This window comes from Felis catus, chromosome D3 (assembly GCF_018350175.1).
Source record: "Felis catus isolate Fca126 chromosome D3, F.catus_Fca126_mat1.0, whole genome shotgun sequence".
Classification (NCBI taxonomy): domain Eukaryota; kingdom Metazoa; phylum Chordata; class Mammalia; order Carnivora; family Felidae; genus Felis; species Felis catus.
The window spans coordinates 19,235,911-19,251,772 of NC_058379.1; the positions used below are offsets into that span (position 1 = coordinate 19,235,911).

Here is a 15,862-nt window from a genome sequence, read left to right on the forward strand (position 1 = left end):
AGGGAGGCTTTAAAGGCACAGGAACCTTGCCAGGTGGGAAGAGGGCTGGCTCCTAGCCCTGTCTCTGGGGCTGTGTGACCTGGGACAGCTGCTGGCCTCTTTGAGTCCCAGAAGATCCCCAATCCTGAATGAGAGACCTGAGCTTTGAAGCCTCCGTGGTGCTGAATGAGGCTAGGTTTCAGGCAGAGGTAGGTCAGGCCAGGGGCCCCTGGGAGGAGGTGGGACCCCTCAACTTACAATGTCTAGAGCAGGTTCACGTGGTGCTGGGGTGCAGCCAGATGCCCACCCACTGGGGTTGGGAGTGTAAACCTCTGAATCCCCATCAGGCCTGAGGAATCCTACCTACTCCAGAACTCTAGAGTAGGAGATGCTCCTCCAAACATGTCCTCTCCCTGACCCTTGGGGCTACAGGGGGATTGTGTAGGGACTGTCACTCCAAAGGCCCTGGCCACCTGGACTGAAGGGAGTTACACGACCCAGGGGAGCCTCTCTTCATCCCCGACATTTCTGGGGTCATGAGCGAGAGGGTTGATGGAGGACACACAGCAGTGAGGGCAGGAGATAGAGTTGTTTGCTCATGCCCCTGCCTACTCTGGCCCATCAAATGAGACAGGGTGGGTGCCTCATAGGGCTGACAGCCCCAAGACTCCCTGTGTCTGAGATCCACTTGTGGCCTGCTGTCTGCCAGAACTGCCACCACTAGCACGGCCCTGGCTTCAACACATTCATTCATTCATTCATTCATTCATTCATTCATTCCTGCCTCTAAGCCTGGCCTGTCCAGATTCTCTTCTCAAGGAGCCCCCAGCAGGATTCTAGATGGGCTTAGTATGGCCAGCCAAGGAAGAGGAGGAGCCCAGGGCCCTGGAAGAGAGGCAGACACAGTGACAGGGGCCTTAAGAATCAGGGCAGAGCTGGGATTGGATTGGGTAGGACATGCCAGGTAGAGGGAACCACTTGAGCCTGGAAGCTGGCACTGGAGGCATGTCTGGGAGTAGTAAGGGCCTAAGGGAGCCTCTTGACCTCCCTGGGCCCTTCCTGAGCCCTGAGGTGTCAAGGCTAAGAAGGGAAGTGGCTGAGCTCAGATCAGACCCTGAAGGCCAAGCCAGTGCATCTGGACTTTGAGAGCCCCAGGAAGCTGGTGAATGTGTCACCTGGCTGGGTAACCCATTAACTGCAGCTCACTCATTAAGACCCTGGTGGGTGACCAGAGGGTAAGGGCCGTGGGAAGAAAGGAGTGTTAATGGCTGGGGACTGGCCGAGATGGTTTCTCTGTGCTCTGTGTTCTTGTTCCTTGAGGAGTTTCCTGGGCAAGGCTGGCCTCCAGCCAGGGATTGCTGACAAGGCATCATGGGGGGGGGGGGGATGGTGAGCGGTGCCATCCCACCATCCTGATGCCTTTTATCTCCTAACCACACATACTATGTAGGCACCAGCAACCTAGGGTACCCCAGGGGTCTTGGTCAGACAGGAGGGAATAGGGGGGCTGGGCACCTGGCCCATCTCCTCCTCTGAAAAATGAGGAACCACAGTGGCCTCCAAGGTCCTTCCTGTTCTGACAGACTCTGGTTTGCCCCAGCTCTGTGTCTGGGAAAACAAGGCATTGGTGGAGGAAGAAGGGTAGTCAAAGGAAACCACGACGTGAGAGAGGAAGGGACTTGCCCAAAGCCATTACGTAGGACAGTGACCCATGACATGGGGAAGGCCTTGCAAACCACTTCCTGCAAGTAGTACCTCATTGCAGCCTCCATCATGCCCCACCCTGCTGTCACATCCTGGAAGAGGCTCTGCCTGAGCCTCAGGAAGTGCCAGGTGAACCTCCTGCCCCGGGTGGGCCACAGCTGGTAGAGACACAACATCCCAAAATGCAGTCAGGAGCCTCACACTGAGTGAGCCAGGAAGGCAAGTCCAGATGCAGCAGTGCCTGACCTGTCCTCCAGAACTGCTGGGACAGGATCTCAGGACCCACTGGGAGCCAGGAAACCTGATATTACAACAGGCATTTTGTGTCCCCTGGTATCTGCACCAAGGACACATTTGGTAAACTGGCTAAATACAAGTGACTTTGATGCCAAACATCATAGCATCTTAATCAACTTTAGGATCACAGAATCTCAAATGTTTGGTCTCTGATCTCCTGTCTCCAACACCCCAAAAAGGTTGGCTTGCATACTTGCCTTGACAGGGACCTCACTACCTTTAAAGACAGCAAGACTGTGGTTGGTTGGCAAGTTCTTCCCAATGTCAAGCCCAATTTGCCTTCTTGGAATGCCTTCTGCAGTTGTGAGAGTTGGCATGCTTTAAGGTGGGCTTGCCTCACTTCCTGCCCACCGTCTGAGGCCACAAGCAGAGGAGCAGGGGCCACCTCAGACCCTGTGGCTACCTGGCCACAGCCTCCCTGAGCCACACAGACCACACTGACAGGATAGAAGGAAGACTCTAGCTCGGTGAAGAGACTGGTGCTGTCCAGGGGTAGCAGAGAGGCAGAGCCCCTGTGCTCCCAGAGCCTGGCTGCCAGCTCCCAGCACCATCTGAGGCGTTCGCCGTTGCAGCACCTACCTTTGATGTGTGGAAGAAGGCTGGAGCACTGCCAGCGTGTGGGCCTTCAGAGATGTCAGCTCCTTAACGCCTGAGAATGTCTGGCTGCAGGGCTAGTCTGGCACCTGGTAGACCAAGTCCAACTCCCAAACCCAGAAGCAGGGTAGCAGCACAGCCAAAAGCATGGGCTCAAGAGTTCCTAGGTTCAAATTTGACCCCTGCCACTCATGGCCCAGGGTCTCCTCTTCCTGCCCTCAGCTTTCTATCTGGAAAGCAGGAATCATTAAAATAATTGTTGGGTGGATTCACTGAAATGGCTGTGCACAGGCTATTGTCAGCGCCCGCTATCTCCATGGTTCCCACGCCCAGGCCGGCAGCAGCCTCTGTCCTTGCCTGATGAGCAGCTCAGGGCTAAGAGGTCATAAATGTCCCCCTCCTGCTTGCCCTGCCCTCTTTGCCCACGGCACTCTGAGCAGGTAGCATTTACCATATCACCTCGTAATTATCTGCAGTGTCTGGGAGCTCCAAGGGGTGGAGGAGAAAGGCTGAGCCGTCCACGCCCCAGCCCCCACCCCAGGGTATGGCCTGGTCTTGTCTCCCTCTGAGGGGAGTCGCTGGCTGGAACCTGCCTGTCCACACGCCTCTCCACCCCCACCCCCTACTCCCAACCCTCCATGGGGGGTGAGTGGACTTGTGGTTCCCCTAATGCCAAAAAACACCCAGTGCTTCCCCGCCCCCCCCCCCCAGCCCCGCATGCTCTGCTAGCCCTCCATCCTGGCTTCTCAGAGCCCCCACCCCCTGCCATCTCATTTCTGGGCCTCCTGCACCACTTCAAGCTGAACTCCTTTGCTCTCAGAGTCCTGCTTGCAACATTTTATGGGCTGATGTTTTAGATGCCTCAGGTCAACATGCCTGCCTAAACCTGAACTAAGTAACAACCGTCCCCATACCTCCACCAACCACATTAGCTTAGCCTGCCTAGCCCCAGAGCCTCCTTCCCAAACTCACTGGTCCCCCAATGTAGCGGCCTCACCTCCACATCCTCTCCTGGCTGCTCCTGACCCCAGCTCCCCTCACCTGGCAACTCCTCCTCAGGGTCCGCAGCCCCTCCACTGTTTCCCTAAGGTAGCCCCAGTGCTGAGCATACAAATCTGAGCACATCCTCTCTCACTAGAAACCCTTTAAAGGCCCCCTTTGCCCTCCAGATAAATTCCAGTCTTGCTAGGGCCCCACCCCTTCCTCTGTAAAGTTCACCCTATGCTCTCTGCTGAGACTTCAAGCTGGCACTCTTCCTTCAGACCCCAACCTCAAAGCAACCTCTTCCAGAAGCCCTCCCCCTCCTCCTGGTCAGCTCCTGTAGTGCCCTGCAGCCCCCATCAAGGTTCCCCACATCTGTGGAGTAGCTGTTAGATTGACTTCCTGTGTCTTAGTCTCTGCAGTATCCACAGGGCCCAAAAGTCAGCACTGAATTGACCAATGAAGGCTGTGGGTGGCTGAGTGGATTCCGTATAAAGCCACGGAAAATCAATTTGTAAAAACACTGCTGTATGCTGGACTTTTGCTTTGTTGTGTCTAATCCTACAATAAGATGCCGGACGGGCACCCTATTTTCCCCGTGTTACAGATGAGGAAATACGGTTGTAGAACCTACTGTAGTGAGTTGAATAGCACCCCCCCCCCAGTTCATATCCACCGGGACCTCTGAATGTGACCTTATCTGGGAATAGAGTCTTTGTAGATGTCATTAGCGTGGGCCTCAAATCCAATAACCAGTGTTCTTATAAGAAGGCCATGTGAAGAGAGACACACAGACACAGGTAAGAAGGCCAGGTGACAATGGAGACCCAGGTTGGAGGGCTATAGCTAGAAGGCAAGGAATGCCTTGGATGCCAGCAACCGCCATCGTTAGAGCCTTCAGAGAGCCCTGCCAATGCCTTGATTTCCAGCTTTCAGTCTCCAGAACTGTGAGAGAATAAATTTGTTGTTTTAAGTCACCAAGTTTACAATAATTTGTTATAACAGCCACAGAAAACGAATACAGCTACCTACTTTACCTAGTTTGTTCACCCAAAAAGGGACAGGTCCAGGGGATTCTAATCAGTTCTGAGATGAGGGGCACCTGGTGGCTCAGCCAGTTGAGGGTCCAATGCTTGATTTCAGCTCAGGTCATGATCTCTCGGTTTGTGAGTTCCAGCCCCACACTAGGCTCTGTGCTGACAGTGCAGAGCCTGCTTGGGATTCTCTCTCTCCCTCCCTCCCTCCCCCCCCCTCTCTCTCTGCCCCTCCCCCACTCTCTCTACATATCAATCAATCAATCTTTCATTGGTCCTGAGCCTATACCCATGCCCCCCCCCCCCATAGGGATCCCTGGCCCTGACACAAGCTTACAACACAGCCCTGTAGAGCCAGCTCCAGAAGACATTGTTTCCATTGAGTGTCTGCTTCTTTCCTCCTAGTGAGTTCCAAAACCATCCTGCATCCTTCTTTGGAGCGGCTGCCAAGAGGCTCACTGTCACCTGGCTACCTGCTGAGGTACCATGAACCTTGCCAGTATCTGGTCTTGGACTACCCCACTGGGTGGATAGAGAAGAGCCCTAAAGGTGGGGCAGGTTCAGTTCCAGCCACAGCCCTTCTCCCCTCCCACTGGGTCACTGGACCTTGTTCCTTGTCACTCCAGCTGGGCCACCACATGGGGTGGCCAAGAGCTTGGGAAGCCAAAGGTGTGACTGTCACCGCTACTTGTCTCTTGGCAAGCCCCACTTAGGGCCCAGGATGCCGCCAGCAGGGCCTGGGGTTCAGCTGTGTCCCTCCCACCTGATTCTCTGGCTCCCCAACTTCCCACCTCACTGGCTGTCCAGGGAGCCCATACAAGTCACTGAAGCTCCATATCAGCCCTAGGTGCTGAGAGGGCAACATCATAGCACCCCCCTACCCACCCACTCAATGGGGTCTCCACAAATACAGGCCTACTGCCCAAGGCAACTCCACGGAGAGAGGCCAGCAGCCTTTACTTAAATATACATGGAGGCCAGTAAGGGGGAATGATGCCCCCCTCTCCTGAGGGCAGAACTCTGTCTCTGGGGCCTCCTGCCCGAATCGGGTTAGGCCAGAAACACTCCCTAAGAGCCAACTCAACCTAACCACCCCCACAGGAGGCAGAGGGAGGCCCATCTAGGGATCCAGGTCCAGTCACCACCTCCCTCTTTTTCTGGGAAAATGTCCTCCAGGAATCTCTCAGCCAAGAACACAGAGGGTGGGGTGGGACATGAGGGGTGGGGCTGAGGGGCAGTTCTCTGCTTTCCACAGGACTCTAACTCTGGGCACCCTCCTGTGCCACTGCCTGGGTTGCCCCCTCTGTGACAACCAAACTCAGCCCTGTCTCTCCCCTGCCCCATACCCCTGCCCTGGCTCGGCCTTCTCATGTTTGAGGGGACAATGTCCAGGCCTGGCTCAGCCTCTGGAAGGATAAGGTCAGGATTTGGGAGACATCCCAGCTCTGGCTCCAGCCCCAAGCGTATAAGAGGAGAGGGAGGGGGTTCTTACCAGGCTGCCAGTCTGGACAAGGGGTCTGAGAGGTCCCCGGAGCAATGAGGCTGCTGCTTAAATCTCTGGCCCCAACACCACCACGTCAGGTCAGCGAAAGCGCCTGGGCTCTGGAGGGAGGCAGGCCAAATGGTCATGCAGGTTTGCCAGGGAGGAAACCTGTGGTGCCAAGGTGGCCCCAGGACAATACTGGCTACAGAGGGGGAGTAGTGGAGGCTGCTGGGTCCAGCAGGCAGACGGCAGAGGAGAAGGGAGCCCAGGATAGAAAAGCCCCAGGACCAGTCCCAATGGGGGAGCCCAAGCAGGCAGCAACAGGGGTTGGGGTTCAGTGAATGATCAAGTGACAAGGATACTAACTTGTCCTCTGTCCTGTATCAGGGGTTCAGCTTCAGGGGACCACAGATCCCAGCACCCTGTCCCCAAACACACTCCTGGGGGGCAATAGTTGACCCAAAAGAGAAGTCTGACTCTACCCTCACTTACCATGTGCCCTCAGATGGCCACCCCTCACCCCACGCACACCCCGTCTGTGCTCACCCCTCCTGAACCTGTGCCCAGGCACACTGTCCTCACAGGCTGGACACACACTCTGCTGTGGAAATAGGGTGTCTAGAGCCCTCCTGCTCCAAATGTCCCAGGGAGTATGAGGGCCCAGAGCTGGGAGGGGAGCCTCCAGGAGGCAGCAGGCCCCCAAGTAGGCCCCTAGAGCTGGGTGGGTCCCTAGCCCAAACCTGATCCATGCAGGAGCCAGGGCTTCCCCTCCTCACACTGCCTCCCCGCCCCTGTCAAGCTGGAAGACTGAAGCCTGGGGCAGATACAGCTGGCCTGCTTCCAGCCTGCCCAGAGCTAGGTTTAGGGGTTTAACCAGGACTCTTCATCCTGTTTGCCTCCCAGGCCTGGGCCAAAGGGAGCCCAGCCTGCTCCACCCAGCCTGCCCAGGCCTCCCCCAGTTAGGCAGGGAGGGGCAGTAAATATTTGTCAATGCAGGAATGTCTACACAGGTGGACAGGTCAGATACTATGATTGTCCCATGGCTGGGAAATTCCAGAAGGCAGGTGATGGCACTGCCTAAGGCTGGCAAGGGAATTCCTCCCCCCCCCCCCCCGCCGCCCCGACCCCCACACACCCCTCCCCGACTCGGAGTCCAGTGCTCTGCACCACCAAAGCAACTGCTCCACAGTCAGCATAGAGGCCACTAGCCAAGCGCCACCTCGCCCGGCCCCTGCTCAGTGCCTCCCCAAACGACTCCAGGCCCAAACGACAGAGCTCCAGAGCCCGGTCTAGCGCGGGCCCGGGACTCCACTGGCCAGACCTCCCAAACCGAGAGTTTGGGAGCTCTGGGGGCCCCAGCAGCAACCCCGCCCTCCTCCTCCGCTGCGGCCCCGCCCGGGCGCGCAACCTCGGACCCTGCGCTCCCCACCCAATGCAGCCCGGGCCGGGCGGGGCGGGGCGGGGGGTTGGGGCCGGAGGCGGGGCGCCGACGACCGGACTGCCTCCCGCTCCGCGCCGGCAGCGCAGCGGCCATGGGGGCGCGGCTGGGCCGGCGGACCGGACCCGAGGCGGCCTCGGAAGCCGGGGCGGCGGCGGGGTGCGGGCCCGCGCCCTATGAGCGCCGGGTGCGCTGGCTCCGCGAGATCCAGTCCACGCTCCGCGAGCGGCGGCCCGAGCGCGCGCGGCAGCTGCTGCGCCTCCTGCGCCAGGCGAGAGAAGGAGCGGGTCGGCCCGGGGCTGGAGGCCGGGGAGGGGCCAGAGCTGCAGGCGGCGGGCCTGGAAGGGGCCGGGAGGTGCTGCGGAGTTGGCCCCGGGCACGTGAGGCAGGGCTGGCCCCGGACGGGCGCACCGGCCGGGAGGGTTCCGAGGGGAGCATACGACTGGCCGAGGAGGCTGGGAGTCCTGTCTGGGCGAGAGGGCGAGGGAGGGAAAACAATCGGCTAGAGTGAGGACGAGTGAGGCTCCGGGGGTGGGGTGGGGTGGGGTGGGGTGGTGTGAGCGTGGAAGAGAGGGCCGCGACGGTGTCCACCTTTCTGGGGTTTGAGAGTTCAGTTGTGTGTGTGTTGAGGGTGCCCCCAAGCCCGGAGCGAAGAAGACAGATTCATGCCTTGGCAGGAAAGGAGTGGCAAGGGGATGGTGGGAGGGGGACGACATCTTGTACTGAGGGGCAATGAATGGGAAGAGGGCAGCTCCCGGCTCCTCCATGGTGGGGGCGGGGGCGGGGGGAAGGCACTGCATAGGACCCTGGAGAGAGGACCTGGGAACTGGTAGCCCAGCTGGTCAGCCGTGCAACCTCACCATGACACTATGGCAGCCCAGACAGAGCTACAACTCACATCACCCATCCTAACAGGCAGCTCACACTCATTGAGTACATACACCTGGCATCTGTGCATCACAACACCACATCTGGACAGGGTGAGAGCTGGGCGTGGGCACCCCTGGTCCCACACACACCGGGTACCTGAGCCAGCCTGGGGTGCCCTAGTAGAAGTGGGTTCTGGTCCCAGCATCACCACTGGGCAAACCACTTCCCTCTCTGGCCACATCCCCATTTCCCACAGCAACTGCCACCGCAGCTGCCCTGTACTGCAATCTGAAATTAGCCATGCAGGTGTTTGGCCTGCAGGTGGATGATAGAGATGGGAAACTGAGGCTTGGAGAACAGTGGTGAGCCTAGAGCCACAGAGCAAGTTAGGGGACAGTCAAGACAGAAGCTTCTAGTCTCCCAGCCTCACTCCTGCTGCACTGGGTTTCCTTTCTCTGGGCCCAGTGGGCTGGAAAGGTGGGGCTGGCCCTTTAAGAGGAGCTGTCCAGACCAGCAGAAGGCGGGCTGTGGCTGTAGTCTGGGGCCCTGTCTGGGTCAGCCCAGGCTTACCAGCTAGCCCTCTCTTCTAGATCCTCCCTAGCTGGCATTTGTGACTTGAATGGTGTTTAAAATGCAAACAGCAAAGCAGCACTAAATCAGCTAGACCATCCAGAGGCACAGATCTTTGGGATGGCATCTGGACCCTAAAGCACCAGCAGGACTTTTTTTTTTTTTTTTTTTTTTTTTTTTTTTTTTTTTTTAACCTGGGAAACCAGCTAAATTGCCCCCTTGTGTCTCAGGTCAGGATTCCTGGCCCAGGGGTCTGCCCCATAATCCACAGGGACTCTGCAGTCATGGCATTCCCACGTGGCCTAGAATCCTGTGCACAGGGGGCTTGTGCACAGAACCTGTCCCTCTGGCTTGAGGAGGGCCCAGGGGTCTGAAGGCCCCTCCTGGCTATGCCTGCCCCATCGGCTTGTCAGTATGGATGCTCTGAAAAGATGTTCAGGGACTCACCAGGCCTATGGGAATAACAAGAAGAGAAGCCCAAGGACTAAAGGCAGGAATGCATGGGTAGACCAGGGGCCCAATGGTGAGGTCTCTATGAGAGATGGGAGACGTGGAACCTGGACAAGGAGGCTGGTGGGTTGGGGAGGGTGGGAATGCCAAGCTGTGCATGAGTCTCTAATGTCATACAACGTCAAGAGAATTTGGTCTCCACCAAAGGGGTTAAGGGTCAAGCTTAGGTGTGTGTTCATGGATCTGGCTCTGGCAGCTCAAGGGTGGGACTAGACAGGTGTTGGGAGGCCAAGGGGCCCAGGAGGAGGCTGTTAGGGAGAGAGGCCTGCACCTCTTTGAGCAGTGGGGAGGGAAAGCTAGGCAGAGAGGGGTGAGGGAAGAGGGTGGGGTGGTTCTGGGCTCCTGCCCAAGCGCTGGGGAGATGGGGATGGTGACGCCCTTTACTGAGCTGGGTCATATGAGGCAAGGCCAGTTTCAGGGCAGGAGATGAACACACCCAATCTAAGCTGCCTTTGGGACATCTGAGCTGAAAGAGAGGTCCATCCCCACAAAAGGGATCTGGACCTGTCAGCAAACATTTGTTGTGGCCACAACTCAGGAGAGCTTGGAAATAGTTAGAAGAGGCAAAGGGCTCAAAGAGAATGCTGGAGGACAGCAGCATTTGGGGGTCATCAGAGGATCCCCCAAAGAACCCTCCAGACAAGCCCAACCCCAGAGGAGGTAGGTGTCACAGTACCATGTTTCGCCTCCAGGGAACCAGTCTAAGGGTTTTGGAACCTACTTATCACCTCCCTGAAGCCCTGGATGTACTGGCACTCTCCCCATCCAAAGGGTCCACGTGTTCCTGGACAGTTGGGTCATCACTACCTGGGAAGAGACTCCAGCAAGCCTCAGGGGAGGAGACAGACAGAGGGGAATGGATGTGAGAGGCTAGCTTGGATGGGGGCCTGGAAAAGGAGAGCCCAACTTCTGGCTCACTCAATTCTCCTCACCACTCACAGGACCTGGGCCTCGAGGGGACCCTCCTCACCGACATCCTCTATAGGAATGTGGCCTTCCTCAATCTGGTGGACCCTATCTCCCATGACCTGCTCGTGAACCTGGCCCGTGACCTGCAGTGCCCCAAGACGGTGAGGCCAGTAGGCATGGACCTCAGGCTGGGCCGTGTGGCTGACAGGAGCCAGGAATGCCCAGGGCTGGGGGCTAGGAGCCTCGGTCCTCAACTGGCTTGCTTTGAGGCCTTAACCAGGTCAATGTCCCTCTCTGGGACCTGATGGCAGCTTCAGTGTATTAGGCTAGCAAGCACCTGGAACACAGGTGAGCTATGCTTTCCTACACCTGAAAAGCTGTGTGTTGCGTAGGCCTACTTCCTGAGTGGCAGCACTGTGTGCCAGGACCAGGGACCCAGGCAGGAAGTCTTACGGGGATGCTGTGGGACATAGAATGTTCTGACAAATCCACTTATGGAATCAAACTCCAAGCCTCTGCATTCCTGGGGCCAGAAGAAAGCCACCATAGGCTGGAACCCCTGTCCACATGTCCCCATCCTGTATGGATACACTTGGGGATGAATGCTCACTGCTTCCCATAGCAGTGTGAACCATAAGCAAATCCTTCCTCATCTTGAATTGGCGTCTGCCACCGGCAGCCTCCATCACCCCTCCTCCCATGCCACTACATCTGCTCCCAACCCCACTCTACATCCTGCCACAAGCACTGAAGGTCCTGCGCTCCTGACACAGCCACCAGCCCCCATCCCTTAGGCCCAGTGAATCCCTGTGCAAAACAAGAGTGCCCACTATGGGCCCTGCCAGCTCTGAACTCCTACATCTATATGCAGGCATCACCAAGGATTCTGAGGCTAGCCTAGGGCTATCATAGTGACTGCCAGGGCTTGCTGCCACTGTGTGTACGCTCTGTTAACAGAGGGACAGGATAAAGAATGTGCTGGGTAGTGGAGCGTGCTCAGTGCCAGCTTTGTGGAAAGCAGAGCATCCCTGTTTTTCCGCCCCAAGCTAGGTCTCTACGAGGGCCCACTCAGGACCAGAAGAGAGCCGGGTGGTGGTGATGTAACACATTGACCCTCCCAGCCCTGGCAGCCAGACCCAGGCCCCACGGGCACGGTCTAGTTTTGGAGAGTGAGAGGAAGAAGAGCATGCTGACCTGGCTTGTTCCTATTCCCTGGGGGTGGCGTCAGTGGAGCAGGGCTCCCTGGAGGGGTCTGGTCCTGCCTCCCCCTGTGGCGAGTCCCCCCGGAGCGCTGAGGGTGGGCAGGGAGCCGGCTGATAGCCCGAGACACTGGCCTTGGGCCTGAGGACAGGGAACAAGGCCCCATTGTCTAGGCATCCTCCCGCCGGGCACTGCGGGCCTCAGACCAGCCTGTCCAGCTCCCAATGGGCAGCCTCCCCTGGCTCTGTGCCAGGCCACAGCCAGGGTGGGGGGTGGGAGGGGGAGGCTAGTGGGCAGCTCAGTGATCCATGATGAATCATGTGCCGGAGCACACACTTGGATCCCAAAGGCCCAGAGGGGCATGGGAGGGGCTCGGCCTCATCCTGACAACACTGCCTCCTTACAGGACTATGAGCTCTGGAAGTCCTCGGACAAGATCTGCCGACAGCTCATCTACCACCTCACCCCTCGCTCCAAGCGGCAGCGAGGATCCAGCCTGCTCCAGAGGAAGACCCAGAGCTGGTAAGGGGAACCCAGCCACAGCCCTGCCTCGTGGCCCCTTAGGGTCCCTTCCTAGGCTGACATGGAGAAGCAGCTCAGCAAGAGGCTGGTGCCTGAAACCCCACCATGTGACCCCCTCACCCTTGTCTGCATCACAGCTGTGGAATGCCCCCAAGCCAAACTGCACCCTCTGTGTGACCTGCCTCCTGCTTTTCGCTCACCTCTCAATCCCTGGCCTATCACAGGGCCTGGACCATACCCGGACCAAGATAACCCCAGCAGGCGTAGCAGGCGTCAGCTGAATCCTCACACAGGCTGTGAGGGAGGCAGATTCTGGGTCATGATTCCCATTTTATAGGGAAGGAAACTGAGGTTGGGAGAGGCAAAATGGCTTGCCTGAGGCCACACTCTGCCCTCATGTTCCTACAGCTCTTTGAAAAGCCTTTGCCAGGCAGCCTGAAGCCGAGGCCTCCGCAGTGAGCCTAGTAGCCTGCTCTGCCATGGGGTCCCCTTCCCAGTCACTCCATCACCATTTTGTGGCCAGACTCAGCCTAGTTACCTGCTGCGGACATCCAGGTCGAGGGACCTAGAACCACAGCGCTGGTGCTCTCCCCTGCTTGCTCCCTGCCGCACCTCTGCCACCCTTCCCCTCCTTGAGCCTGGTGGTCCATGATGAGCCCGGGGCCCATGAGATTGTTTCCTGCCGTGGTGGTTAAGGGCCCTGAAGGTGGTCCCACTACCCATCTGCCTAGTGGTCCATGTTCAAATGACAGGAGAGACCTAGAGGGAGGTTCGAGGGGCGGTGGAGGACCCTCCTCAGTCTCTAAATTTCTTTTCTAGCTTAGAACACAGGGAACTCTTCACCGCCCTTCACCTTCCACCTGCCCGCCCCCACACCTCCCAACACCTCCCCTTTTTCTACCCTGGGCCTGTCCCCTCTCTAGCCCTCAAGACTGGGGGGACAGCCGGATACCCTATCACCCTCACAGGAATGTCTATCTTTACCCCTCTAAGGATTGACCTTAGAGGAGGCATGGGAAAAAAGGTGAGGGCAGGAGTCAGAGCACCTTAATTTGAAGACCCAGTACCCTCTTAGTGGTGTGCGAGCATAAAAGAGTCCTATCGCCTCTGTGAGCATCATTTGCTCCTCTGCAGAATGGGATAATCATTCTTACTCAATTAGGTTGGCATAAAAATAAGTGAGACAATAGGTACAACAGGTGTGGTGATGCAGGCACACAGGAGGTTTTTATAATAATAACAGCTCATGGAACCTTAACATGTATATTTATTCCTCACAACAGCCAGGCCCTCTTGTCATCAAAGGAGAAACTGAGGCTCAGAGAGGTTGCAAGAATTGCCCATGGCCACCCACGTAGAAAGTAGCAGTTTGATCCCAGCTTGGCCTGATTGTAGGGCCCAGGCCCTGCCACCACTGAGGGCTGCCCCAATGGGTCATTGTCTACAGCCAGTAGGGACCTGCCTTGGCCATGGACCCTTGCTCAGTCCATCTTTGCCTGCAACCTTTCCACAGCCTCAAGAGCAGCCTCCAGGTGACTCAGCTGGCTGGGGAGACCGTGAACCTGTCGGGGATTCCACTGTCGGCGCGGGATGTGCAGCACATTGTGCGCTACCTGGGAAACCAGGGAGCCGGGCTCACGGTGCTGGACCTGAGCTTCACGGGGCTCAGTGATGAGCTTCTGCGCCTGCTGCTACCCAGCCTCTGGACGCTGCCCCGCCTCACCCAGCTCCTGCTCAACGGCAACAGGCTGACGAGGGCCACTGCCCGTGAGCTCACTGAGGCCGTCAAGGACTCCACCAAGTTCCCCGCGCTGGCCTGGGTAGACCTGGGCAACAATGTGGACGTGGCCTCCTTGCCCCAGCCCCTGCTGGTCGGCCTACGCCGGCGGCTGAGCCAGCGCACCTCACTCCCCACCATCTATGAGGGTCTGGACCTCGAGCCTGAGGGTAGTGAGGCCAGGGCCACCTCTGCTGCCTCCACCTGGGGCTCTGCAGCTGCCGAGCCAGGGTCGGAGCCCCAGGCCTGCTGCACGAGGTGACCTGCCACCACCCTAGCTGCTGCTACCTGACTGCCAGTGGCACATGGGATGGGGGATGATGGAGGCCTTCTAGGTCCCCAGAAATCCAGTGTAAATACTCAGCCTGGGATTAAGGGGATGGAAGGAGAATGGGTTCACTAGAGGCCAGGATGGAGTCTCAGACTTCCCTCAGCAGGAGGGCCCAGAACCTGCTGTGCCGATCCCACAGTAAACAGAGATGCCCCCCTCTGCCTCAGCCTTTCTGCACCATGGACCTCAGGGCCACTGAGTGCCAGCTTGCTTCTGGGGTGGGGAAAGGGGTGGCCAAAGACTCAGGGACACTGCACACCTGAAAGGGAGGGACCAAGCTCTCACTGACTTGCCCCAGTATTACTCCCTGAGAAGACACCAAGGTGTAGGGGTCAGGTCCATCTGTGGGCTGGGGAGTTAGGGGAGGCCTCCAGGGACCTCGCCTTCACATCTGGGTGGGGCTTGGAGAGGAGCAGTTGGGAGGGCACAGAGGGGCAAAGCTCAGAATGGAGCCACACAGCAATCTTGGGCCTGAGCCCAGGATGCTGACCTCCCCACCAGGGAGGACCCCTTGGGCTGAGGACAAGACTGTGCTGACAGGAGGCAAGGTTCATCTCCCAAAGATGGACAAGTGCTGCCCACCACCCCTAGGACACCCCCCCCCCCCAGGCTCCCTGTACTGAGTCAGTGGGGAACTCCATGGGGTTAGGAGATACCTTAGACCAGAGACAAAGGGCTTGTGTGTTCCCTCCAGGCCCTGGAGGCCCGTGTGCACAGTCCTCCCCTCTGGGGGACTCCCAAGAAAGCATGCAGAACGTGGGGGTGGGTACATCCAGCAGCAGGGGACTTGGGGTGGAGCATTCTGAGGGCTTCCCAGGGGTAGTCTGCTCCCAGAAAGGGGCTATCTTCCCTCCCCACAAGCACCATCAGGGCAGGCTCTGGATCAGAAGCCTAAAGCTATGGTCAGCCTCACAGCCTTGTGCGGAGAGCTGGAGTACAGCCCAACTAGGAGTTGGACAGGGCAAAGACAAGGAAGGAATTTGAACATGTTTGGGGGGGAAACTGAGGCCCAGAGTGGGGAAGACAGCAGCCTAAGTCTCCCATGCAGAGCCAGGTCAGGTCTGGGGCAGTGGGGATCCTCACAGATGAGGAGAGACCTGGAGGCAGAGAAAAGCCCTCTGGGCCAAAGAGAAGGTAGGACTCTCCCGGGCCCACCAGCTAACCCTCCTCCCCAGTGGGGCCCACAGGGGACCATGAGTCAGCACGGATTCCAGGCTGGCTAGAAATGCAACAGCCCCTTGAGTGAGAAAGGAAATGACCAAGAAGGGTGAGGACAGGGAGGTACTGAGTTCCAGGACCAGGAAGGAGGTGGGGAGGAAAAGGAGCTCTCTCTCTACTGCTGCCTGCCCACCCCAAGGGCAGGCCCCTGCCAGTCTGGCTGCTTTTGGAGAAACCTTTATCCGGAGGTGGTGAGAAGGGTGTGGAGAACACCAGGTTCAGCCCAGCTCTGCTCCTGACTTACTGTTGGGACCTGGCCAGGGCCTCCTCTCTCCCTGCCTTGGGTAAATAGGACTGCCTGTCCATAGTACCTTCCAGCTCTCAACCCTCCAGCCTGGAGTCCTGGCCCTGTCAGTCCTCCTTGTTTTAAAGACACGGACTTGCCCATTGTGCTCTTACTCTGGAACAGGGGGCTCAGGCTCCCCAGAGCAAGGCAAAGTGGGGT

At 58.0% G+C, this 15,862-nt stretch overlaps 1 protein-coding gene across 1 annotated transcript; it reads left to right on the top strand.

Annotated features, from left to right (window-relative positions):
* The first annotated feature begins 7,567 nt into the window (after positions 1-7,567).
* On the top strand, positions 7,568-14,360 carry LRRC75B (leucine rich repeat containing 75B). Its single transcript, XM_023241543.2, has 4 exons — positions 7,568-7,781; positions 10,402-10,530; positions 11,976-12,091; positions 13,605-14,360. Exons 1-4 carry the CDS (start codon positions 7,605-7,607, stop codon positions 14,128-14,130), a joined length of 948 nt encoding a protein of 315 aa, XP_023097311.1. The 5' UTR covers positions 7,568-7,604; the 3' UTR covers positions 14,131-14,360.
* The last annotated feature ends 1,502 nt before the right edge of the window (positions 14,361-15,862 follow it).

What these genes read in the sequence shown, in the direction of transcription:
- LRRC75B (XM_023241543.2), top strand. Translation starts at nt 7,605, where the DNA reads ATGGGGGCGCGGCTGGGCCGGCGGACCGGACCCGAGGCGGCCTCGGAA. An exon ending in ACCTGCAGTGCCCCAAGACG is followed by an intron (nt 10,531 to 11,975) that starts GTGAGGCCAGTA and finishes GCCTCCTTACAG; the next exon opens with GACTATGAGCTCTGGAAGTC. An exon ending in CAGAGGAAGACCCAGAGCTG is followed by an intron (nt 12,092 to 13,604) that starts GTAAGGGGAACC and finishes ACCTTTCCACAG; the next exon opens with CCTCAAGAGCAGCCTCCAGG.